Source organism: Plodia interpunctella, chromosome 18, assembly GCF_027563975.2.
Source record: "Plodia interpunctella isolate USDA-ARS_2022_Savannah chromosome 18, ilPloInte3.2, whole genome shotgun sequence".
Taxonomy (NCBI): domain Eukaryota; kingdom Metazoa; phylum Arthropoda; class Insecta; order Lepidoptera; family Pyralidae; genus Plodia; species Plodia interpunctella.
Genome location: NC_071311.1, coordinates 2,061,435 through 2,089,329, shown reverse-complemented (window position 1 = coordinate 2,089,329; position 27,895 = coordinate 2,061,435). Strand labels below are relative to the sequence as shown.

The following is a 27,895-nucleotide window of genomic DNA, read 5'->3' as shown; positions in this document are numbered from 1 at the left end:
TCCATACTAATATTAAAAAGTGTGTTTGTTTGTCAGGCTTTTCAAGTCAAAACGGAGTAACGGATTGAGGTGATTTTTGGTGAGGAGATAGCTGGAGAATGTCTATATGCTACTTTTTGTCGCTGGCAACAACTAGTATTTTTTATTCTTTAGATGTTTCACCGGGAAGTGATGTTTGATGGGAAGCGGTGGTAATGGTTAAGACGCTCGCCTGTGGATCGAAATGTCCCAGGTTCTAATCCTACTCGTGCCACATGAGTTTGTATACCAATCTGACTCATATATAGTAGTTTTCATCGACCACCACTTGTTTCCGGTGAAGGAAAACATCGTGAGGAAACCTGCACACTGGCTGATTCCTATTAACTTGCAATGGTAAACCACTCCATTAATAATGCCAAGAAAGTTGTTGTGTGCGTTTCATTCCACGTAACAACCACGACCCTTAGCCACGAGGAATACAACTATGAAGAATGAGATGTTTAACCAGGAGTCTGCGTTTACAAGGTATCTATGGGTACGTATATTATTATCGTCATTAATGAAATATCTAAAAAGTATTTTTCGCGTTTTTCCTTCTGCCGGGGCCAAACTAAAGCGGCGTAAAAAGAGACAGAATGCCGTTAAATCTAAGGGTGAGTTGCACCAGTCAATTTTGACGTTAACTTTAACCTGCGCGTCGCCGTTGTTTTGATAAAGATGTAGGTACCTTGCGTTTTTCTGCGCAGGGTTGAGTTAAGTATATTCTAATGATAACTTTAACCTGTGCGCCGCCGCTGCGTTTTTCTGCGCAGGTTAAAGTTATCGTCAAAGTTGACTAGCCACAAGTTGTCAAAATCCATTAAAATGATGTAGGTGAACGTTGCAAATTTGTAAACAGAATTGCTAAATACGCAAGTTTGAAGTCTCCGATTAATATTACAGCACCCTCGTCTAACAGGTCGCGGTCTTAGCGAATTTGAGGTTATGTTTGTGTCAGAAATTATGTAGGCGCTATATATACTATATATATACTAGCTGTACGCTATATATATACTAGCTGCGCCCCTGGACTTCGCTCCCGTGGGAATTTCGGGATAAAAAGTACCCTATGTATTATGCAAGGTTATTTTCTACCAGTGTACCAAATTTCATGATAATCGATCCAAAAAATAATGCGTAACAAATAATTATAATATTAGTTGGCATACTATTGTGCTAACTACTTCTTCTCTTTCTAACTTCTTAAAATATACTTGATCTATGGCTAGAAGTGTCTAAGCTACTTAAAGAGATACTAGCTTTGGAAGCTGTTAGACAACAAAATAAGTACTCGTAAAATCACAGCTGAAGCTACAAGGTGTGTTTTTGCGCTGATACTGGTACTTTTTTGCGCACATACAAAGCATGATAAATATGATACAAAGTATAAATTAATGTGCGGTCATTACAATTGGCCAATTCTGATAAGAAATTGTTATTATCCATTTCTTTTTCCAAAAGAGTGTTTCTCAGAGCGTTTCGACCGCTGCGGCCGCGCTGTCATTATCCGTCAATTTTCATGAGGAATATTACATTAATAAAATCGTAAAGTCAAATATTAAAACAAATTCTTGCAAGCGACCGCAGCGGTCGAAGTGCGCTGTGAAACATGCTAAAAATTATATAGACGCCCGTGCACTTGGCATTCTTGAAGGTGTATCGTGTTGAAGTAAATTCTTTGAAGGTGTATTCGTGTTGAAGTACTAATGACTAATGCTAGTCGATATGTTTTGTCAAATCAGTGTCGAACTAACGTTTTTCGTAATTGAGGCCGTGTCGAGACAATTATCTGACAAAATTCAGAATGATACTTACAAATTGCAAGTTAAATAAATTGTGCAACTGAATGATTATGGCATCATAATACTTACATAACGAGGACGATGCGTAAGCGTGCGTCCTTTCAAACCTTTTTTCATTCAAAAAAAACGTAAGTCACGATATCATAGCATATTAAACATTCACGTTGGGGACTGACATAGTTGTCAGTCTGTATGATTGATTATACCCCGCAAAGTGGGTCTTTATGTTCAACGTGTAATATGTTTATCGTAACCAAAGGCGGCTTTGAATTTTAATGTATTAGCCCTTTTGGGACCGAATTTTTCTTTCTCTTTTGCTCGTATGCAGATGAAAAGGGAGTAGTATAATTTTTATATGTGCAATATTTTCCTAAAATTAATTTTACGGTTCCAAATGGTTGTGTTGTACCTAATCATAATGAAATTGTTTCATGACACAAGCTGAAGAATTTGACTACATAAAATTTGTATGCTATAATATTACTGGTATCAAACGCAAAACCTCCTAAAGACTACTTGGGTACATCAAAACAAGCAACTTTTATTCTACGACTTTTCGTGATTCGCAGTTTTTTTTTTCATATAAAAAAAAATACAATCTAATTTGCGATTCTACACATCTTTACTCTATGTAATAGCCAAGCAACACAAGATAGTACAGTAGCGTTATGTAGTGGAATTGAACATAGAGGTAACGTTTTATAGAAACGACATTAAAACGAAAAAAAAATTTTTTTTTTGTATTTATTACGTTTAGACAAAAGTCGTAGAACAAAAGATGTTAGTCTCTATGTACTTTATGTGCCTTTAGAAGGTTATACGTTAGACATCAGTAACTATGTACGAGTACATTATATTATTGTACTTTATAAATTATGCTTAAAGATTATGGTCTTCATTTTCTTCTCCATTTCGCAAGCGAAGTGGAGAAAAATTGCGCAAAGTCGGATCCGGGTCTCTCATATTCAACGGATGGGAAACAACCAAGAAAACGCTTTGCTATAATGAAAATTAATGCAAACTAGATAGTATAAAACAAGCGATTTAACAGGTAGTACACTATGTTACATACCTACATATATATATATATATATATATATATATATATATATATATATATATATATATATATATATATATATATATATATATATATATATATATATATATATATATATATATAAATAATAAATATAAAACATAGACGTCGGCTTGATGTCGGCGTAAGACGTATAGAGATGAATTAATTCAGCCGAACTGGCATGGTCTCGATAGCGCAGAGCTCAAGAGCACTGAGTTTTCAAATAGTATTTTAAGCAACTGTTTTAAGTTGCTAAAAATACTTTTTACTTACCTTTTTACTTAACATTTTATGTAATTGGATCGAAGTGTAGATCAAAGCACGAAAAAAGCTAGGGGTGTAATACGTACACGTCAGGAGAATCTGGGTCAGTGGCGTATAGTTTTTAAATTCATATTAATAAAGTCAGGGACGGCCCTAACTTATCGACGCTGGGATACGGGCTATCTGTGGCATACAACCGTAGCTCCAGCCTTGTAGCCACAGATAGAAAAAGTATATATAAATCGTGATAGTTTCCTTTCTGCTATCTATACTATTATTATGAAGAGGTAAGCGTTTGTGAGTTTGTAGGTTTTTGGCAGGTAATCTCCGAAACTACCGAACCGATTTGAAAAATTCTTTCACCATTAGAAAGGTGATTAATTTTTTTTTTTTCATTTAAAAGGCTATATTTTAACTCAAAATTCCCATAGGAGCGGAGCCCCGGGCAACATCTAGTAAAAGATATAGACGTAAGAAATACACGAGAAAAAGCGCAAAAAAGAAGTTTTACAACGTATATCGTGCCGTTTTGTATAAGATAATGGCTCAGATGAGAGAGAGATAAATACGTGAGTTGAGTGTAGAGAGTATTGTTGTTACGACTGTTGTTGGCGCCCCTAAAACTTGTAGCCCGGGTGCGGCGTACTCCTTTCCTATCCTGGGTGGTGCTGCCCCTGAATACAGTAAATAAATTCGGTATTTCGAAACGAATATTAAACTGGCACATTTGGTTTTAATCGTTTACTGAAGCAGGTCAACCTTGATGAAATAGAAAAATATTCTGTTTCGAATTTAAGTTAAATCTGTGCTAAGTAATTAGAGTGAGTTGTACCAGACAATTTTTACGTTAACTTTAACCAGCGCGCCGCCGCTGTCGTTTAGACAAAATGGTATATTTTACATTTTTCCTTCAACTCATTTATTTAAATTGTTGAAATGGCAAAAACACAATACACATTGCCGTAAAAGTAATTTAATAATGTTCTTTTATAATTGTAAATAAAAGCCCAAAAACCAAACTGAGAATTGAATTTCAATATTTCCAGGGTTTTGGGGAAAAATTGAAAAAGAATGTGGTTGCCGAGTTATAGTAATAAAAAGGTTTCAGATTAGAAATAAATGGCAATCTGACTAAATTCAGTGTTACACTCCAACCTACCCACCTAACACCGTGTCTCTTAGGTATCCGTGGACCTTTTAATGTACCTTTACATTAAAAGGTCCTAAAATAACATCTGTACAATCTTTCTGAAGATTTTCACCGGAAAGCCTGTCAAAATGTTTTTAATTAAAACCTCTTGATGTTAAATAGACTAATATTGGTATAGTAGGTACATTTTATTCAGTTTCGAGATTACATTCACACGGACTGTGTTACATTTGCATTAGACTTAAATAAATGCAGGCGTCGTGTCTGTTGCATTAGTAGCACGCCGTCGTAGTCAGAGAGCTAGACACCACTATTTGAATTTATTTTTTACTTTTGCAGTACAAACATTTGCCTTATTTTTTACTTTTGCAGTAAAAACATTTTCCAAAGCCATAAATAGTAAAATCTTTGTCTAATTAACTTCTTACGAATATTAAAATGCTTAATGTTATTTAATTATTTAATGATTATCAATAATTAGTTGATATCTTCGTGATCGGAGCGAAAATCTGAGAATATACCTCGAGTGTTTGACATCTCACCCTCGGCGTAACTATCCTGTCCACCCTCGTCTACGGATCGGGTGGATTTTGTCTTCACGTCTCATCCAAAATATATAATTTACTATTTTGTTCTAATGAATAATTTTCGTTATTAAATAACGAAAATAGAAGAAATCGACATGAAAAGTACCTCATGTTATGTTTCATTTTACCTGTATCCTCTCAAAATTTCAATGAAATCTTACTATACTCGTACAGTACTTACAAAACAAAATCACTCACAGACACCAAAATTTTCACATTACATAAAAATTACAATATTTTTTTAGCTAGAATTTACAAATACTCTTGTTATGTAAGCTCGTCTAATATTTTAAAAAAATAATTTCGTAACAAAAAAATTAATTCAGAGTTAATTTAAAAAAAAACAAAGTAAAATTTGTGTCTAGCCCCTAGTCTAAGAGACATTTATATACCTAGGTTCATTACTATGCTAAATAATTCACCGTTAGTACTTTCATATAATTTCATCAAACTGAATCTTTTGAATTTAAAAGCACACAACCAGGAACACGTAAGGAAGAGAAAGAGATAGAAAAAGACAGTCAACAAAACAGGCATGTAGCCTATCATGTACTGGGTCATGATAGATATTTTTATTAAAATCTGAAACCAATTTTAACATCTAATATGAAGAAAGAATATTCTTTGAAAATGTATTATAAAACAAATCACAAAAAGAACAAATCACACTGATTGAGCTAGCCCCAAAGTAAGTTCGAGACTTGTATTATGGGATACTAACTCAACGATTTATAACAAATACATATATAGATAAATATCCAAGACACAGGCCAATCAGAAAAAGATCATTTTCCATCATGACCCGACCGGGGATCGAACCCGGGACCTCTCGGTTCAGAGGCAAGCACTTTACCACTGCGCCACCGAAGTCGTCAATTCATTGGCACGTATTTCTCTTCAATCTCTAAATGTATGAAAATTTTTTTTTCATCTAAATATACATAGGGAAGACAGACATTACATAGTATAAAACAAAGTCGCTTCCCGCTATGTAATGATAGTACCTAAATAAGCATATTATTTAAAGTACACACATGTAAGTAAATGTAGGTAAATTAGTCTACTATGATATCATGTTAAAAGCTATTATACTAGCTAGGGTCACAACTAAACTAATAAAAACAGAGCAACACTTAAGGCCTTACTAATGGACGAATTGAGGTTAAATAAAAATAGGAGCATATAGTAAAAAGGGCGAAGGGTTGGCCCTCACGGCCGGAGATCAAAGAAAAACTGTCCATCCGAACAAACTTCCGAAAAGAAGACCTTAAACTTATAAAGAATTCGTGGGTTCAACAAATTGTATTAGGTTTGTCCCGTAAAGAATTATATTATTTCAAAGGGTATAGTAGAATGGGAGAATTTAATACGTAGCTGACAGGAATGGCCATTATATTTGTTTATTTCTTTATTTTTTAACCCGCGACGCAAAAAGAGGGGCGTCTCACTTCGAATCGATTCAATGGTGAGAAGTGAAATGCAAACCCGCACTTCGCCCACAGAAGTCCTCCTGTAGCGTGAGCCTGTCAGTTTTGTCAGTCGTCGCGATAAACTCAACAGTACCTGACAGATGTTTATACGCTAGCTAGTGTGATTTGGTAAGTTTAGGTTATATCATTTATTATACTTTTACCCAAGTGAAGCCGGGACAAGCTGATAGTTATTTATAATTTAGTCATCGCTATCTCTGTATCGATACAACATAACATACCTAATAGATGTAAACATTAGCGTGTCTCTTGGTAATAATCGAATCATTCGATTCGGTCACACGGCACGTTATATAATCGAATATTTTATTTCTGGGGTCACGAAACCCCATCCTTAAAGTTTGATTCGATCTGTCGTGATATTCTTTTTGTTTTTATTGCTAACTAGATGTTGCACAGGGCTTCGCTCCCGTGGGAATTTTGAGATAAAATATAGCCTATATAGCAATCTTGGATAATGTAGCTTTTTATGGTGAAAGAATTTTTGAAATCGGTTCGGTAGTTTCGGAAATTACCTGCCTCAAACATACAAACGTTTATTATATATAAAGAGATAGCTATAATATAATATAATAGTATATAATATATACTATTTGTTATCAGACCATTCAATTAGCACGTATATCATCCTTAACGACATCAAGCCAGCACTTCTTGGGTTTGCCCCTTCTTCCTGAACGAAATAGTCGCTTTCCACTCAAATACACGACCACAATCATTTATGGATTTGTTTTCACATTTCCTTACGATGTTTTCCTGCGATAGATTGTGAAAACTACTGAGTCAGTATACAAACTCTTATACAAACTCATATGGCACGAGTAGTTTTCGAACCTGGGACATTTCGATCACAGGCGGGCTTAATCACTGGACCATTGCCGCATTACTTACAGATAGTATCAGATTAATCCCTTTTATTTGATGTCAAGACAGATAAGCAACCTTAATGCCCCATACATCATACCCGTTGGATATAATTCATAAATAACCTGATGCCTGATAATCAACCAGCGTATATCACAGGTATCAGCAACCATCTCTTATATTTTCTACCTTATGTATTTAGAAATAAGGGCTAATTTAGAACGGTAATAGGCAGACGCCTGATAGCATTGGGTCTGAAGGCTTATTTATTTATTCGTTACTGATTCCTAGTATTGCTATGTTTTTAAACCAGTTACATTGGAATCATAATTCGGGACGTTCCGGGACGAGAAAAAATTCCGCGTATGACAAGGTAATTGTAAAAAATTTACATGACCTAGATAAAATAGATCTATTTAAGATCATTACATAAAATTCATGGACTGTAATATTTCAGCTAGATTATTGTACGAAGATTTAAAGTTGGTTGGAAAGTTCATTTACAAAAAAGTATGAAATTATAAAAACAAACTCAACCATCATAAAAAAATATAATTTTGTAACAACTTTTATGTATATAAGGTACCTATCAACTATGTGTCATTTAGTACAGTCAACATCACATCAAGGTACCCTGCATGAACCTTTATGCCGCTGTTATAGCGGCGAGTTTGCAATTAATTTGGGTAGGTCGATGTGCTGTTGACTGTACCAATGGAGCGTTTGGACGAATAAAAAAATGTGAGATATTATTTTTGTCATATCTTCGAAGACATTATCACAGTTACTTTTTCACTGGTGTTTCTATTAATATAAGGGCCTACATTTCTTTTATCTATGGGGCCTTCGAATAGTCATCAAAACAAAAATTTGTCAACTAGCCTATTACCATGCGCATCTATATTAATAATGCATGGAATTAATACCTAGGTACTACATAGCACCTACTCCACGAAAAAATGAATCAGCGCGACTTCTAACCATAAGGTACTTTTCCTCGAGAAACGTCACATTTTGTCTTACATCATGCAGAAGTGATTTTTACCTTATGTTATTTTTACACAATTTTCCAAAAATTTGCTTTTCTAACGCCAAGCCTTGACGCGTGCAACTCGCGCACGTCACACCTAATATTGGAGGTGCCTATATTCCATGGAAAGCGGTGACCGCGTACCATTAAATGTACCAAATCTTTTGCCTACATTTGGATTTACTCGTATATATGTGTACACTAATCTATACTTGTAAGTTTTTGTTTAGGTTGTAATCTTTGGTTCTTCCATCGATATCCAAAATATTTTCACCAGTCGAACTATATTATTCTTGAGTAATAAGGGTACTATTTATTCTGATATAATTTTACGGAGATACAGATAGTACCTATAAAAGAAATATGTCGATAATATACAGGGTTACTGAAGAATACTTGGGTGCATCAAAACAAGCAACTATTATTTAATCTACGAATTTCGTGATTCAAAGTTTTTTTTTTATTTTCATATAAAAAAATATTCAATCTAATTTGCGATTCTACACATCTTAACTCTATGTAATAGCCAAGCAACACGAGGCAGTATAGGAGCGTTATGTAGCAGAATTAAAGAAAAGATATTTTTTTTGTATTTATTACGTTTAGACAAAAGTCGTATGCGTTAAATACCAGTAACCCTGTATAACAACGTTAGTATTAAAACAACAGCACATACATACCTACAACATAGATTTTCTTCGAAGATTTCATAGCTTCACAATAATCACAATGTCTTAAGCTTCTTGAGCAGAAATTACACCCGCATCATTTTTAACAACTGTCACATTACTTTCATCAAATTTCAAGCGAACATTAGCGTCGGAAAACATGTATTATTCAAGTGGCTGAGAAATATGACCTCCTGAAGTAGTTTCCGATACGTAGCAAACCCTCTGGCTTTTCACAGATAAAAAAATTAACAGAAGTACCTATACTACTAATTACACCACCAGGTGTATTGGTTAAGACGGGCGTCTGTGGATCGAAAGGTCCCAGATTCGAATCCTACACGTGCCACATGAGTTTGTATTCCAATCTGACTCATATATAGTAGTTTTCATGCCTACCTGCTTCCGATGAAGGAAAACATCGTGAGATTTTAGTCAGTTTTTATTCAAGTCGCCTAAAGGCATCCTACACGAGTTTTACGACTACCTAAAGACATCTAGTGGGAAATAGTCAAGCGGAATGAGGTTTTATTTTGTAAGCCTTGGTTTTACTTCTGTATTTTTATTATTTTGCGCTTTTGATCAATCGATCTTTTAGATCTTTACAATCCCGGCTGGGTCGTGTTTGTGAATATTTTATAGTTTCAGCACAAATATGTATTTTATTGGTCTTTTCTTTCGAACGATGTGACATTTTTATGTTTTGTCTATAATGTCGATGTTATAAATTCAATCATATTTGTAATAATAAATAACTATTATTTTCCAATATGATTTTGAGTTTTACTTTGTATTGGTATCACCCTATTATTGTTCAATTGATCTCTTTGAATTATATTAAGAAAAGTTTCTGGTGTAGTTTCTTGCGCTAATTCTTCTTCATCTGCGCTTTGGAAATCTGGTAGACTTAGGGTGAGCTGCACCAGTCAAATTTGACATTGACTTTAACCTACGTATCGCCGACGGTTACACAAAAGGCTTACTTTGTGCTTATCTTCGCAGGTTAAACTTAACGTCAAAGTCGACTGGTGCAACTCACAGTAGGTTGCAACAGTCAACTTTGAAGTTCTTAAATTTGCACGTCGCGTCGCCGCCAGCATTTAGACAAAATGGCGTACTTAACGTTTTTGTACGCAGGTTAAAGTTAACGTCAAAATTGACAGGTGCAACTGACCTTTACTTTTAAGTACCTATTTTTTTTTTACGTCGAATAAAGAATTTTGAATTTGACCCAAAAATTTTTGAAACAGTCCACTTTTCGCCTGACCAATGCCATATATCGCTACTTGTGTCACGTACCCGCTTCACACTACATTAATTTCGGGCTCATTGCTTGGGTCTGGGTTTGCAAAAATAGCTATATAATTGTGTAGCTGCCCCGTTCATACGTGAACAGATAAGGACGAGTATGGGATCGATAGACCGCTCTTGGTTTAGGACGTTCTATTAATAGACAATTTGACTGAAAGCTTGCTATCCATAACACCACAACAAGCTAAACGTTAGTAAAAATACATAATTGATGTCCAAATGTTAAAAGGAAAATATAATAATGACATTCTTAACCTAGTGTGGCGTGTTTTGATAAAATTATTTATGCATCAAAATCCGTCGAGGTTTTTAAAAAAAAAAAAGCAAAGACATGGACACGCGGCTTGTGACTTTGTGACTTGACACTATAAAGTGGGTTGTACCAGTCAAATTTTTCCGTTAACATTAACCTGCGCAGAAAAATGAATTTAAATTTTTTTTAAACGTCATCGACGCGCTGGTCAAAGACAACGTCAAAGTTGCTCGGTGCAAGTCACCCTTATTGATTTTGATATTTCTGTGAACCGGCTCAATAGAATATTGAGCGTATGCGGTTCTTGCTATTGTTTATGGTTTTATGCAAAACCGTCCCGTTGTCGTGTCTTATCTGTTAACCGTCGTGTCCTCGCAAAATTAAGTCAGAGGCTACATAAATTATGTCAGAAATCTATTTATAGCATACGCTTTGAATGTAAAACCGCGTATTTTTGTCTAGATCCAAGATATTAAGCCCTACAATACCACTGAACCATCGAAATGAACTTGAACAAATAGATCAATATTTTTTCTTGCCCAAGTTACGATTTAGGGATCTTAAGAATTTGATCGCCCAGTCGACTAGATCTACCTATAGACATCCGAGCAATCCTAGTTATATTACCACTCTATTACACACTCAAGTCAGAAGAGGCATGTATTAGATTTTGTTCGGTCGAGGGGTAAGCCTAGCTATGCCCCCTCCAAATGCATTTTTCACATTCGTAACCTATGTTTCTATAGTAACAATTACAGGGAAACAAGGAGGATTCTTCAAAGCGGAGTCCCAAAAAAACCCACTAAATCCTTAAAAATATGGGTACCTATCATAAAAACAGCGATAGCAAACAGGAAGTATATGCTATCAAAACTTTGAAAGTTTTATATCGATATCGATATCGATTAAATTAAGCCTTAAAAATATTTCAGAGCTGTATTTGGCAAACTAGAACATCGGACCGGTATAACTTTAAATTATGTCGTGTAACTTTTTATAAGTTCATGTTACAATTTGACTGTTGGTGTATTTTTAATGAAAATTTTCATTTTTATTTGTTTTTGGGTTCCGTATGTCAAAATTTAAAACGGAGCCCGCAGTCTGTCAGTGTCGATTTTTTTTCTTAAAACTCGAGAATAAAACTAAGGAATCTGTAAATGATAATGGCTATTTATTTCCATACTACCTGTGTCTCGGGTCTTTGCTCCCGTTGGAATATCTCAATAAGAAGTACCCAATGTCACTCATGAATAATTTAGTTTCTTACTCATGAATTAGTTAAGTAATTCGGAGGTTACCCGTTACATACTCTTTCTTTTTGTAGTGCAAATTTTAGAAATTAGTGTAGATTTGAAGTTTTATTTTTTCCATCGATTAAGATTACTAGATATTAAAAAAAAGAGTAGGTAGCAATATTATTAAAGCACAGAAAATGCCACAAAACCATTGCAATAATAAGGCCAGAAAGGTCACATCCAATCCTTTATAAAATTAATAAAATTTTGTAGGTTGGTGCGTGGTATATAATGAGTATTAATTTATTTATGCTGATAAATTTGCACAGAAATTTACGGCACTATATATTATCATCTACACATAATATTATATGTATAGAGATAGTAAATTGTATGTGGGCCATAATTATATTTATATTTCCGTAATATGTCCTATGTATAATATGGACATGCATAATAATACATAATAGAAGCCAAATCATGTGTTTTTTAGAAATGTCTCTTACTGTCCTCCTGTCTCACTGTCTTTATGTCTGTATGTTTGTTAATTTGGGGGTTGATTTCCAAAAAATAATAGCCTATGTTTGAACGGGGGTCTTTAATGATATGCATACCAAGTTTCATCAAAATCGGCCCAGAGGTTTAGCCGTGAAAGAGGAATAGACAGACAGACTTTCGCATTTATAATATTAGTATATGGAAGTATGGATTGAAAAGGAAATTCTCAGTGACTCGATTTAAACGACACTACAAAAGAACTTTCGAAAACAAAAGGCCTCTTTGAATTCGATCAACTTTCAATAGCGCCTACGTTTTAAACTGTGTACTTACTTCCCAACTTTAAGAGACTTTGTGCACATTGAATTCTTAACATTGAATTTGGTATTAAAATTACGTTTTTTAGTCCATTCTACCGTTCATACTTTGTAATATCGACTTTGAAGGTCCGGTGTACTTTTAAAATTGAAATTCAAAATTCAAATCATTTATTCAGATATTAGACCTTCTCAGGCACTTTTTCACGTCCATTTTTATTTTAAATAGTTATTTCTCACAAGCTACAAACTACTGGCTAGAACTAGAGATTTATACAATTATATTTAAATTAAATCAAAAAATTAGAAAGTTTTGTGTTTTTTGACGTACGTTTCATTCAAAATCAATAGGTGACAATTTTCTGAAAAGTACAGGATTAGAAAAAAGAAGATTCATATACAACACGACGGAGTAACTACTAATTCCATGACAACACGCCAATTTTCTGCGTTGACAAAATGTATTGTTGGTATTTTTATATCTTGACGCTTGTATCTTGACTAGTGGACATTATTATAGGTAGAATGCGGCCTAGACGAGGGTACACCTGCCTCACATATTTTTGGAATGCTCAAAATTTTCAGTATCTCTATACGACTTGCTTCTCTTTATGTCCCAAGACCAGTAAATATGCAATTTCAATTAACATTAGTTTTCTCTCCATTTATGATTATATTAGCAAAATTTATAAAAAATAATAATATCTACTTTTAATTTTTATTTACTCTCCCCTATATCCATATGTATGTATAATATATTTATATACTCTTATATTTTAGGTTCCGTGTCAGTCTTAACCTTGACGTTGGCAAAATCATCGTTTTGGCGAACGACGGAGCCACGACACTTAAAAAAAAAATTTAAAAAAAAATCATTTTTCTTTTTAGAATTTAGTCGTCTAACTCTCACTACGTAATCACCTTTACTTGCACATTTAAAAAACTTTCTTAATGCCTTCAGAATTCTATTTACCTCGAAAAAGCGTTGTCAGAATTCACAATCACGAATAATTGTTAGAATTTTCAGATTCTATTTGAATTTCAAATTAGACTATGGCAAGGTTTATCTGCGGTTGAACGGGGATCACCAGCAAGTTCTGAACACAGATAAAGTAAAATATAGGCAACGATAGGAAAATGAGAAAAAACATTCCGGCGCATCTCATACAAAGAGACAAGATACGAGCATGGAATTAGTGGTACTCCGGCACACGGAAATCTAAATTATATTAGTGCTCTAACTCGTTCCTTCTCGTGTTGTGCCGTAGGGGGGTCATTTTTACCCAGAACATGTTGCAGTTCTAAAGCCGACAATGTCGGGGACTATAACTTGGTAGTTTTGGTTCCGTGAATTTTATGTTCGAGAAGTTTTCACGGATTCCAAACCTCGTAAGAAAACTATGTCTATTGCTGAGATATTATTCTTAAAGAATAGATGGTTTATAATATATAGCGTAGACTTCCAGGATTTTATTCTTTGAGTATTACCTTCGGCACAAGAAATAAAGACTGTAGGACAATCAATTTTTTAATTCCTTTCTTTTATTGTATTGCTTCTTTTGGCCTTGTGTTTTGTAACTATGTCTTTTTGGCGACCTCGGTGGCGCAGTGGTAAAGTACTTGCCTCTGAACAGAGAGGTCCCGGGTTCGATCCCCAATCGGGTCATGATGGAAAATGATCTTTTTCTGATTGGCCCGGGTCATATATGCATATGTTATAAAATATATTATCGTTGAGTTAGTATGCCATAACACAAGTCTCGAACTTACTTTGGGGCTAGCTCAATCTGTGTGATTTGTCCTAATATATTTATTATTTATTTATTTATTTTCCTGCCGGTTGACTGGAAGATATCCCTCTATGTGATGAGTCCGCCGTTGTGCGTGATTTATGTGTTTTAGTATGCAATAAAGTTATTTTAAGCAAACAGATAATCCTTGCATATTATAAAAAGGAGTCCCGTCGACGCATCAGCCTGTATATGTATAAATGCAAGAAACTCAAAAACTACCGGCCGGACTTTTGTATGGCTTACAACATTAGATAGTGTAATTCCTGAGGAAAATCTAGATGTATACCTAATTTATTATAGTTTTATCCAAGGAAGTCGGGACGTGGTAGAGGTTAAAATGACACTTCATGAACTATATTTCTTCTGTTAATGGTGCGATAAATAGTTCATCTATTTATATTTATAACAGGTGTTAAACGCGCACATATAATTTTGTCTGGGAAATAAAAAAAGTATGTGCGCGTGTAATACCCTGTTCTTTAGTATACAATTATACAACGCGAAAGTTTATCTATTTTCTTCCTATAGACTGTGTTGTTACTGGTGCCAGATTTGTTCAAGTCGCCTAAAGGCATCTGTCATGACTTTTACGACTACCCACTGCGATCTAGCGGCAAGTAGTCGCAGACACATCAATAAACTAAACAGTCAACTAGTATGCAGGTTTCCTCATGACGTTTTCCTTCATCGGAAGCGAGTGGAAGAGACAAAACCGATTAAGTATATAAGTAACATTTACAATTTTTTTAAATTAATAACTATCAGTATTGTCTTCCTATATAGCCACAAATGCGTCAAGGCGTCTCAGTTCAATATTTTGATTATAATTCAGCCTTTAGCAAGCTTCAAAGCAGTTTAAATTTAATAATAACTCTAAACCAGAAGGGTTGGCTGGCACCCCGAACTTCAAATATACAGGGACGTTTGGTATAAAGTGCTCACATAACTTAGCTACAAGTATGTTTACTTGTATTGAAACATGTTGTTTTATTGTTTATGTCTCAAATTACTGGGATTAGTAAACAGTTTAATTAATAATAATAAATATATAAGGACAAATCACACAGATTGAGCTAGCCCCAAAGTAAGTTCGAAACATGTGTAATGGGATACTAGTTCAACGATACTATATTTTATAACAAATACATATATAGATAAACATCCAAGATCCGGGCTAATTAGAAAAAGATCATTTTCCATCATGACCCGACCGGGGATCGAACCGGGGTCCTCTCGGTTCAGAGACAAGCACTTTACCACTGCGCCATCGAGGTCGTCAAATCTTATTTTAAAACATAAAAATTGAAGACATAAATGTAATACAGCAAACTGTATTATGGCATAATTATTTCTAAGCATAACGTTTTTATTCATACTTAACTTTTTTGATCTCTTGTCAAATCAAAATCAAAATCAAATCATTTATTCAGAAATTAGGCCTTCACAGGCACTTTTTCACGTCATATTCTAAATTAAATAATGTTTACCAAAGCTACAAACTACTAGCATTTCGGAACGACCACTGCTGAGAAGAAATGCCGAAAGAAACTCATTCAAACAGTGTTGGTCCCTATTATGCCAGAAGGGCTTACCATTTTTTAAATATAAAATTATGTATAATTTTTTATCAGTAACATTTTTTATCATAACATGTAAGTACACAATAAAGTACAGGGTCAAAAGATATAAACATGGCTGAAACATATCATGATTGTGATCAAGTGCTGATGAAAGTATATATATTTTATATATACTATATTTGTCTATTAACGTTATTGCTTGATGTCGTATTAAAGAATCACAAAAAGCCATTCATCTTTTTTTTAACGAGTTAAATGGTTTTGAAATAATTAAAGTGTTTTTACCTTAATTAATTGTTTAATCAACTTAGGTGATGTAGTTATTTGTGATCATTCTTACCTGAAAAATAAAAATCTGGTTAGAAAAATGTGTGAAACCATTATTTTGTGAAATGGATCCGAATGTTGTATAGAATAAATAAAACCCTTTTCGTTAATAACATTGCATTTATCCACTGATTTAGGGATACTTTATATTGATCTTTTTTGTGTTTTATTTGTAACATTTTAACTTTTATTTATAAGTATCTCAATTTTTTTATGACAATCAGTTTTTATATCATATTATTGAGTTAACTATGACTCTATGACGAGTGGTTCCGCCCTAAATAGGACTACTCCGTATCCTCCCGTGGATGTCGTACGAGGCGACTAAGGGACACACAGCCTAGGCAGCTGATAGGCAGCAACAGCATTCCCAAGGAGGGTTGACGTCAGGCAGGCGCCCGGTTATAGATAGCCGATCCTTTAAAAATTTAAGGGTTTTTTTTACACTGATCCCGGGCTTCGCAGCTTCACAGCCTCGAACGCAAACGGCAACATGCAGAGATCAGAGAGAGAGTTAACTATGAATCTGATTGCAATCTGAAGAATATAATAAAATCAATGACACGTATTTTTATTCTTTGGAGCATTAGTAATCATCAATAAAACGTTATGCCTTTGAATCCTCAGTTGAACAAAAAAGGGTGAAACAAATGTTTCATGAAATTTATAGCGGTGATACGAAAAAATTAATGTGATGGAAAATTTAATATGACATTATGGGAAATAAATGTTTATAAACGATTATTGAATTCCTGATGTAAACAACTATAACTATATAACTATATTATACAATAAATTTGTGTAATTATCAAGATGATATTATTGCCACTAGATGGCGGTATGTAAAAGTCATCAGATGCCTTTAGGCGACTTGGCCAACTTATACGACACAACAACTTTATGTCATTATCAAGAATTAATATTGTTTACCATTTTAAGTATTACTAAACAAATAAAAATGTTGATTTTACAAAATAAACGCATAGTCTCATTCGACGACCTTATTGGCGCAGTGGTAAAGTGCTCGCACCTACAATGACGGCAATAACTGAAAATCATTGTTTTTGTGCTAATGTGCAGAAAGTTCACTGAGTTATGGCCTTTTTGCCGTGCTGCAGCACACTAATTCCTTTAGAATTATGCTTGTATGTACCTTGTACATGTAATATCAATATTGTTTTAATGCTTTACATGTTATTGTTTTTAGTGTCTGTGGCAACACAAATAAACGTTTTCTCTATGTCTAAGTGCTTGCCTCTGAACCGAGAGGTCCCGGGTTCGATCTCCGGCCGGGTCATGATGTAAAATGATATTTTTCTTATAGGCCCGGGTCTTGGATGTTTATCTATCTATGTATTTGTTATAAAATAGAGTGTCGTTGAGTTAGTATACCATATCACAAGTCTCAAACTTACTTTGGAGCTAGCTCAATCTATGTGATTTGTCCTAATATATATTACCTGTTAAGCCTTTTTTTTTAACATCTCCATATCACATTGTTAAATCAACTCATATTTTTTTAAAATAATTAATGTTGGATATTGAAGAAAAGTGTAAACTCCGCAAGGTGCAGAACATGACGGAGTTACAGTTTTCAACTTGTAACAACTCGACGCCCACCTTTGAGAAACTTGTGCAAACACTCTATTGATGCAGATTCCGTGTGTGTCTTCAGTATTTGTTATACAGTTATGTAAAGTTATAATATATAAGTATATCAGTTATGTAAAGAATATTTTTATAATTGAAATAAAATAAATAAATAAATATCACTCATTCTGTGTGTGCCAAAAAGTAAGCATGTGTCATGTGATGCAAATTCAGCGATACCTACTTTCTTGTCTGTAATCAAATCTTGCAAGTTAGATTTCACTTACTTCCATTTGACCCACACAGTTGAAATTTCCCACATCGCTTCATTTTCTATGACAATGCATTAATATGATAAGCGTGACCTGATGGCGCAGCCCGGATCGGGTCCAAACGAACGAACTCCTCAACGGTTTACAGCATGAGTTTTTTGTCAGGCGTTAAATGCCATAAGATCTCTCTGACGACAATTAAAGCTGGCGGCAAGAATAACATTTTTGTAAAAGAAGTTTTTATTGATAGATTCTCTGGAAGTCTATTTGCTAATAGACATATACTTATAGACATATATATATAATAGCGGTGGTGGTGTAATAGTTAAGACGCCCGCCTATGTATCAAAAGGTCCTAGGTTCGAATCCTAGTCGTGTCACATGAGTTTGTATACCAATCTGACTCTTGTGTAGTAATTTTCATCGACCACCACTTGCTTCAGGTGAACGAAAACATCGTGAGGAAACCTGCACACTGGTTGATTATCAACTTGTGTGTGAAATGGAGATGGCAATGGCAAACCACTACATTACTAAATGCCAAGTATGTTGTTATTAATTCTATTATTAGTATGTGTGTTTAATTCCACGTAATGACCACGACCCTAACATGAGGAATACGACTATAAAGAAGATAGTTATATTATAAAATATGAAAATAAGTAAGTGAATATATTATGAACAAGTCACACAGATTGAATTAACCAAAAAGCAAGCCCGCGTCTTATGTCATGGGGTGTTGATTCAACGATACTTTATTTTTATAGCAATATCTTATACATATAGGTAACTAAATAAATAAATAGACAGAAAGAAAATTTTAAAGTTAGCTTTGAAAAAAGCTAACTGATGTTTTTTTACTAATATCAAAGTTACTATTTTACTAATATCAAAGGAGGCAAATGCTGACAACTGCCGGCCTCCACAACACACGTATAAAAAACATATCAAAGCACAGAACATACACACACAATATTCAGTTTCACAGACTACTAGGCATTCATAATCTCCTTTCCGACGTTACGAGCTGAGCTGCATAAATAAGAAATGTGCGCTGTAAGCAACCCATTTACATTTTGACCTCCAGTTGCGACGTATTATAGAGCAATGGCCCTGGGTAACTGTTGAGGGGCAAAACGCTGCGAGCTTCTCTTACCTTCCTTCCTTACCTTTTATTTTTTACCGTAAATGAGAGTTTAATTACTCAGTACCTGATTCAAAATTCAAACAACCTGAGTGTTTTTAAAGAAATCTAAAGAGAGTAACCGAGCGAGCGAAGCGAACGAGGTCTACAAATCAACTTGGGCCAAAAATACATTTTTTGCATGTATGTATGTTTGTAACGCGATAACTTTCGAACCGTTGGTCTGATTTTGATGAAAATTAATAGGTACGCGACTGTTAAAACTACGCGAACTTAAGTTGACAGATCCTATATACGAGTGTAAGTTCGCGGGGTAACAAAATCGGTTAAGTCGTTTGAAATATTCACAATTTTGTGAAAATATATTGTGTTCGCGAGGTCGTTCGCGTCAGTTCGCGACGAACAACTAGTATTAAGTATACGATTAGTTTTACTTCTAAGAAAATTGTAACAAAAGCAACGAAAGGTTTACGTATTACAATTTTACATAAATTTTCCTGGGGTTTGAAATAACAAAAACAATGAAATGATAATTACAGAGCTTTTATGCATTTTAAGGGCTACAAACTTTGTTAGCCCCGGGGCTCCAAACGCAACAATACGCCGCTGGCACGGAGTCTGAGCGCAACCAAGTATGCACTGTGCAGTAATAGTGATGTATTGTATGCAGTTCCTAGTCTTTGTACCCCATTGTTACTACTACTTTGTATTATAACTACGATTTACCTTTCGCACGGCCGGATAAGACTTTGTGGGATATTTAAGACTGGATCGTTTTGTGGTGTTCCATTCCACTATTTTCCATCTTAAAACATTATTTAGAAATATATACTTTTTCTAGTGAATCTCTAAAAGGTTAAAACTGAACCTTTATAGGATCATTTGCGAACACACAGTTTCTCATTCACACCGGCGCGGCGTGGAATTGTGATTAAGTTTGATCTTCATCAAACGTAATCGTAATTCCACGGGCCTAACCGCTTGCCACCGGCGTTGACCGATTTTTTTTCTTTAATGTTTTTTTTTTTTTTGTAAAAAACACGTAAATAAAATAAGAATTAAAATTAAGAATTAATAGAAATAAAAAATAACTAACGCAAAATGAACCATTGGATTACTTTATTCAAACTTTATTCATCTAGATTGTAAAATCATAAAATTCTTCTCTACCAGTCAACCTTCGGGAGTAACAATTAGCAATCTAATCTATTATGTACTATAACTATTTGTTATTCATACAAAAATATGTTTTGCTTCGTTCTATCAATGATAATATTGTAAAGTGTGATAAGGACAAAACACACTCAAATTTACAGTATGCAATTACTTTTTATGAATAACATAAGTAAGTACCTATATCAAATATAAATTTTAGTTTGAGAATTGTATTTTGATATCATAACTCTGATTGTATGAAATTGTCATATATTAATTCGATACCCCATATCGATGCAATATTCAATCGATATGGCGCCCTGTTGATGCAGCGACCATCGATGTAACGCACTTTCGCTAACACTACACAAACCTGTCGATAGAATGTGGTCGTTGCAGCTACAGATGCAGTAATTACCGTGAAATATTATCAAATAGACCTCCACTAGATGCATTAATAATTTATCATTACACTAGTGAAAACCACATGAAAATCCGTGCAGTAGTTTTTAAGTTTATCGCGAACAGACAGACAGACAGATGCGGTAGAGGACTTTGTTTTGTAATATGTAAGGATAGTAGAAAACATATTATGTAGTCTTCCGCTGAAGCTTTCCGCTGTATGTCTATTTGTCTATATATATATGCTTGGGTCTTTACAATTACGCAACGGATTTTAATGAAGGTTTTATAAATAGATAGAGTGATTCGAGAGGATGGTTTGGGTGTATAAATTATTTTGGTTTTAATCGAGCGTAGTCAGGACGGGTCGCCAGTGTTTATAATACAGTAATAACATACGTATTTCCTGTGAATGGTTGCAATAAAGAGTTAATCTAATTTCAAATAGGCGCTAAATAAAGCCTTAATCTTAACAAATAAAATAAAAAAAAACTTGCCAAGTATAAAGTTCAGTACCATTATCACCGTCAAAACATCTTCAAAAACGGCAACAAAATAGTATTTTGGGCCATATACTAAATAATATAACCTAAAATACAAAATATATAATTCCACAACCTACCATGCATACGGTAAAAAATATTGTAGGTAATATTACCTTTTGTATATGTTATAATATCGGTATAAAAATGTCTATTGTCTTATCAGGGTTCATGAGATAAAATCTGGTGACAAACGGACAGCCAGAGAGGTCTTCCAAGGTCCCGTTTCATCAATTGTGTAAGGAAACCCAAAAATCGACCGCAACATTCCAATTATCAAGCTTAAAAGGAATACGAGTTACTACCAGCACAGCCCGGCTTGACTCGAGAAATGGCACAAAGCGATTTAGCCGACCATTCGGCTAAAACGTGAGCTTAGTTGCCCAGGTGGTGCCGACCGCTTTATGACGGCGGGAACATTAACAAATGATTCATTTCGTTGTAATGTTTGTGAAGTTCCTGCTTGTGAACTACGTTCGGTGATTATTCCCATTTAGCTCAATCATTTTCAAGTGATATCTGTCATTAAAGGTAGTTCCAGAGATCTAATTAAACTATTGATTTTTGTGGAAAATCTTGGTGGCGAAGTGGTCACGGTTGTCTGCGATCTTGAAGTTCTGAGTTCGATTTCCGCGAGTTAATAGTTTCTAATAGTTATTCAGATTACGTGTTTACTTCTTACGGGATGGACAGAGTTACCTATTGATGGATGAAGTTTTAAAAAGTGACAGGTTATTAGCCTATTGTCTATGAGAGGAATCAGCAGTTATATATTATTATATAGCCTTTCCCTTGAATGAATTTTTAAATCCGCAGGAGGAAGAACTACCAGACATTGTATTTTATTTTCGTACGAGGGTCTTTAATGCTATGGATACCAAATTTATAATACTAGCTGCGCCTGCGCCGATCCCTTGGGGCTTCGATCCCGTGGGAATTACGAGAAAAAAAGTACCCTGTGTATTTCCAGGTTATATTATACCCGTGTACCAATCATAACAAGTCGTGCAATAGATTTTGCGCGAAAGAATAACAAGCATAGACACATACATCCTCACAAACTTTCGTATTTATAATGTTAATTGTAAGAAGGATAAGTAGAATAAAATAAATAAATAGATATATTAAGACAAATCACACAGATTGAGCTAGCCCCAAAGTAAGTTTGAGACTTGTGTTACGGGATACAAACTCAACGATACTATATTTTATAACAAATACATATATAGATAAACATCCAAGACCCGGGCCAATCATAAAAAGATCATTTTCCATCATGACTCAACCGGAGATCGAACCCGGGCCTCTCGGTTCAGAGGCAAGCACTTTACCACTGCGCCACCGAGGTCGTCAAAGGTCGGGATAAGATATTATTAGTATGGATGTTCGTACAATAAAGTTATAAAGAAACAAACAAATTAGTCATTGGCTAGGCAAGCCTGTGCCGTTGACGTATTATAAGTGCAAACTGTAGTCCACTCAAATTTGAACCATTTAACTAGTGCACCTGGCGTTTTCCGGTTAGTTAATCTAAGTTAATGTTGCTGCATAACTGCTTATTTGGCAGAATTCGCAACAGCATTGCCACACGAAATTGTTGCTTAAAGTTTTTACTGTAAGATTTAAATACAATCTCCCACGACTATTGAATAGCAAGAACTATTTTAATGCAAATGTTTTAGAAGTACCAGTCTAAAAATAGTGTCATATTTTTAGATGATATTATTAGAATCTAAAAATAAAGAAAATTTCTTGTGTATGTAGTGATCTTGGGCTTCAGAGCCGAGAGGGTGAGAGACAACCTGAAAAACCTGTTTTCGACAATAAATTTATTATAGTAACAATACAAATAAAGGAAAACAGTCGTCGAAACATTTAGTTATGAAATGTTATAACGAAAATAGTATGAATTTTGCATGTTGTTTGATTAAATTTTATCTTGAAATACTACGACCAATCATATTCGAGTTATTAAACCTATCTTGTGTGTGTGAAATGAGATACAAATGTAGTGAGACACCTGTATCACTATATTTGTTCGTCAAATGTTGGTAAAACATCTGAATATACATTCGCATCAATATAAAACATTAGGCTACTAATGTTAGTGGTCTTATCTCGTCTTGTCCTAATTGATTCATTGATTGTGCTTTTAATTGTAGTAAAATATTGTGGCAATGTAATTTGTATTGTATCTGTGAATATAACTACACGTAACAAACCTGTTTTATTTTGTGACGAATCTTGTATTACAGGCATAGCCTAAAGCCGTGATATCTACTGTTCTATGTGCGTGTAATTCTTTTCGATAATTGCATTTATCTTATTCGTATAATAAAGACAAAATGAGTACTGTGGATTTAACTGCAATGGATGTCACGGGTGAGTTAAACTTGTATATATATTTTTTTGAATCGTTTTATTAGTTATTTCTCAAAAATAATTCAAGATTAAAACAATCATACTAGTATTATAAATGCGAAAGTTTGTGACGATTATCTTTTCATTAATTTGGGCACATAACAGTCATTATACAACAAACAAATTTTATATACTAGACAGAAACAGTGCCGAATTTTATCAGGTATTAAGTATGTGTATTGTATGTGTATATGTGTATTTACGAAATTTGGTATAAGTAATTATTTATTGTTTATTTCCAGTCCAACCTAACCCAGAGGAAAAACTCCAGACGCCCATGCAAGAAGTGAACGACTGCCTCAAAGCCTGTCAGTTCGGACGTTTCCACATCAGGCTACTGGCAGCCACCTTTGTGGGCTACGTCAGTGGCGTCGGTGTCATCAGTACTACCTCCTTTCTACTGCCCAGTGCTGAATGTGATCTAAATATGACATTGCTGCAGAAAGGAATCTTAAACGCTATTCCTTACTTGGGTGAGTTCAAATTTGACTGCATATTAATCATCATTTTATCGTGAGTTTTAATTTGATACAATTATTATACTAGTATCATCACGTATCTATTACACAGTTCTAAATATAGTCTCACTGCCAAATGGAATGTTGAACGCTATTGTTTATTTAAACCACATTTTATAAAACACATTTTAATCTGAAAGATAAAATAACCTGTTCGATAAATCTGCCAGATGTGATTCAGTTAGTCCAATCTAACACTAACAAAATACAATTTTAACGCTATGTGTTCGACGTGTTATACAAAGGCTATCTGACACTTTATCAGCAAGCGGCGATACAGACCCTAAATGAGACTAGTTCGGTATTGTATTAGAGCAATACACGATAATATATGGTATTTATAGACAAGCTGAGTGTGTTTCCCTATGTAAAAAAGAGTTCTGCGGCTAATACGTTTAATTTCTAAAAATAGTTATTAATTTCTCTCTCGCTCTCATCTGAATATTTCCCTGGTTTCTTCTTCAGCCGTTGAGCGTCGGAACTCAAGGTGCGCCTTCCTACATTTAGTCATTAGATAATGTGTGTGTGGTCTGAGGACCAACTTCTTGAAATTCTATGAAAATATGCTTGGGATTTAATGAACATCCTAAAAGAATTGTAAAAGTTGGAACTAGATTTTGTGAAAGCCAAATAACTGAGTTACGATGTTTTAATTTTATTGTATCTCACTCTCATTGCATATTTTGTTTAAAGGTGTGATGAGAATTGTTTTGTTATCAGTAAAATTGATTTTTCAGGAATGTTATTTTCATCAGTCCTCGCTGGTTTTTTGACAGACGCTTTTGGCAGGAAGATATTCCTGCTTTTTGGTTTCGCAGGCACGTTTGTGTTTACAGTGATATCTGGCACCAGCCAAACATACAATATTTTAGTCACTTCTAAATTCTTCGAAGGACTATTGTAAGTCGTATTATAATTTTGTTTATAAATCAGAACTTTTTGCTTTTATTATTCGATCCAGTGTGATTTCACGCCATTCTGCCAAGAAGCTTTAGGTATGATCGGAAAAAATATATTAGCAGAAAAGGGAGACCTTTGAGAGAAGGAGAGAGAGAAGAGAGGCCTTTGCCCAGCAGTTTACACAATTAGGCTCTTAATTCTATGGTAAACTAAAATTTTATTTTAAAATGTCTGTGCATTTGTTATATGTATGCCGGGTGTTCCGGGTTCTGTTTCTGGATAGAGCAAAGTTGCATGATCTTCATCAGATCGTGGCATGTAGTCCCGCCCTAAAATAGTATATAGGTACATGTATACTTTCCCGTGAATGGTGCGAGCATGGAATTAATAGGTACTCCGTACGTAGTACCTACTAATTCCACGGGTACGAGTTCGCGGGTGACTTCACCTTTTTTGACATTTGGCAGGACAAATTTTCTTCATCGCATAATTGTAGAAATATAGTGTACTTTGTGTCTGTCTTGTGTTAAAAAAACTATAAAATGACTTATTTGAATTCCCCGCCCAGGTTTGCATCGTCCTTCAGCGCAGTAGTGTCATTTTCCTCAGAGTTTTACCACAACGACATTAGGGACCGCGTCATAATTCTGCAATCTTCATTTGCAGCAGCCTCACAGATCATTATAGCTGCAATATCCTGGGCTGTCTTGATACAGGATTGGAATTACACCTTATTTGGAGGTTATATTGGTAAGTAGACTTTCAGAGTGACTTTATAATCAATGGGAATTTTCGTTTACATGCTCAGTGCATGATATTGTGACTTGACATATATGATGTGTGTGTCCTTGTACCTGTGTCGTGATGTGTTTGGGTCAGTGTTCAGAGATAATTGGAAAATCACTTATTAAACAGCACATTATATTGTTTATTGGCTGTAAAGTAACTTGTGATCACAAATGTCGCGATTTATTCATTTATTTATTGATTTATACGAGTTTGCAGTGTCACAGTACAAGGACTACTGCTTGGGCCGAAGGTAGGGATTTCTCAATTTCAATTTAACAAACGAAGCATATAGCGGATTCTTTCTTTTTCTTTGTTTTTATATATTATTGATGAAGCTTGAGGCGGATAGATTTTCAAATATTTTTTTTATTTAACTAATCCAGTAAACACTCAATATAGTTATTAATTTGGTTTATTGAGAACGTTAATAAACATTTTGTTTCAGTATTAAATACATGGAACTTCTACTTATACGTCGTCTCATTTTGGTCGCTACTGGCCCTGTTAATGTATTCATATTTGCCGGAAAGTCCAAAGTACTTAGTGATGCAGAAAGAATATACGAAAGCAAGACAAGTACTTACAAATATATACAAAGAAAACACAGGAAAATCGCCTGAAACATATCCTGTGAGTATCGTGTTTTGTTATTAACCGACTTCAAAATAGTAGAGGAGGTTATCAATTCGTCGCGTTGTTTTACATCTATGTTGGTCCTAACGAAGAAAAAAATATACAACGAGCCAGCTGTTTTTCTTCTCGGGCTGATTGTACAAGTCAATCAAGGGATAGTATCTTCTCATATATCATACCACCAATAACGTGGCGTTTCAGCTACACGACTCTTGGCTCTTGCAACACACAGAGATATGAGATTTCAAAATAATAATAAATTCTATTGATATTATTTGGCAAAACAGAGAAAATGAAGTAAGGTTTTCGAAAAAATTGTAACTTAAATATGGGTTACATTTAAGTTAAAATTAAAGTAATAAAAATATGACTCTAATTAATTTTTTGAAATGCACATTTGAACCATGAAAAATTCGGGGTGTCATTATTAAAAAAAAAAAAAAAGTTTTTTTTAATATTGTAATTTTTTTTTTCTGAAAACTGTAATAATGCCTTCTAATAAAATTCTTTATTCGATATTTTCCAGTACAAAGATATATGGACAAACGAAATACGAGACAAAAATGCAATTTCAGGATCACAAAAAAATACATCTTTCTCACACCAAATTGTGGTCGGTCTACACAACATAAAACCTATGTTCAGGAAACCATTGGTTCAATATTTAGTTCTGATTTGCCTCATCAACTTCATGACTATGGCTTCGTAAGTATTCTGTTTATTAACTCTATTGCATCTAAATTAGAGTTGTTAATAATTTTAGGTATTATTAGATCAACTATAGATATTTGGAATGGATACATACAATAAAAATTGTTCGATTGATACTGAATGCTTGCCTTACCTTAGTGTTGTTGCCCACAACTTCACCCGCGGTAGCCTATGTTTGACATAGGGTCATCAACTATTTGAACCTATGTAACAAAATCAACCCAGCGTCCAGGCTTAAGCAAGCAAATCAAGCAATGCAAGCGCGTGGAATTATGGGTTTCTTTAGGTACACAGCTGTCCAATATGGAGTAAAACTTATAATATTATACTAAAAATAATCGTTATAAAAATAGCACTTTCCATATTAATAGATATTTAACGGTGACTGTTGAAAATACATAGTCCAAAATAGGTACCCTGCATTTAGATTAAAATACAACATCGTTTTAAACATCACTACACATATCCATTAATATCTACTACACTACTGGCCGGTAAATAAAAAAAAACAATAAAAAAATATAGAAAAGTTTGAAAATTTTCGTAA

General features: G+C 34.3%; 2 protein-coding genes across 3 annotated transcripts in view; one reads left to right on the top strand and one right to left on the bottom strand.

The window, feature by feature from the left end:
• Positions 1 to 27,895, bottom strand: part of LOC128677582 (hemicentin-2-like) — a 195,894-nt gene that overhangs the window by 68,277 nt on the left and 99,722 nt on the right. The window lies entirely within an intron of this gene.
• The window catches only part of LOC128677584 (uncharacterized), a 29,897-nt gene continuing 25,407 nt past the window's right edge, over positions 23,406 to 27,895 (top strand). The window contains exons 1-6 of the mRNA XM_053758535.2: positions 23,406 to 23,758; positions 24,040 to 24,270; positions 25,053 to 25,215; positions 25,784 to 25,965; positions 26,450 to 26,634; positions 27,164 to 27,342. Coding sequence (XP_053614510.1) covers positions 23,722 to 23,758; positions 24,040 to 24,270; positions 25,053 to 25,215; positions 25,784 to 25,965; positions 26,450 to 26,634; positions 27,164 to 27,342 — 977 coding nt within the window. The 5' untranslated portion in view covers positions 23,406 to 23,721. The remainder of the gene's footprint in view (positions 23,759 to 24,039; positions 24,271 to 25,052; positions 25,216 to 25,783; positions 25,966 to 26,449; positions 26,635 to 27,163; positions 27,343 to 27,895) is intronic.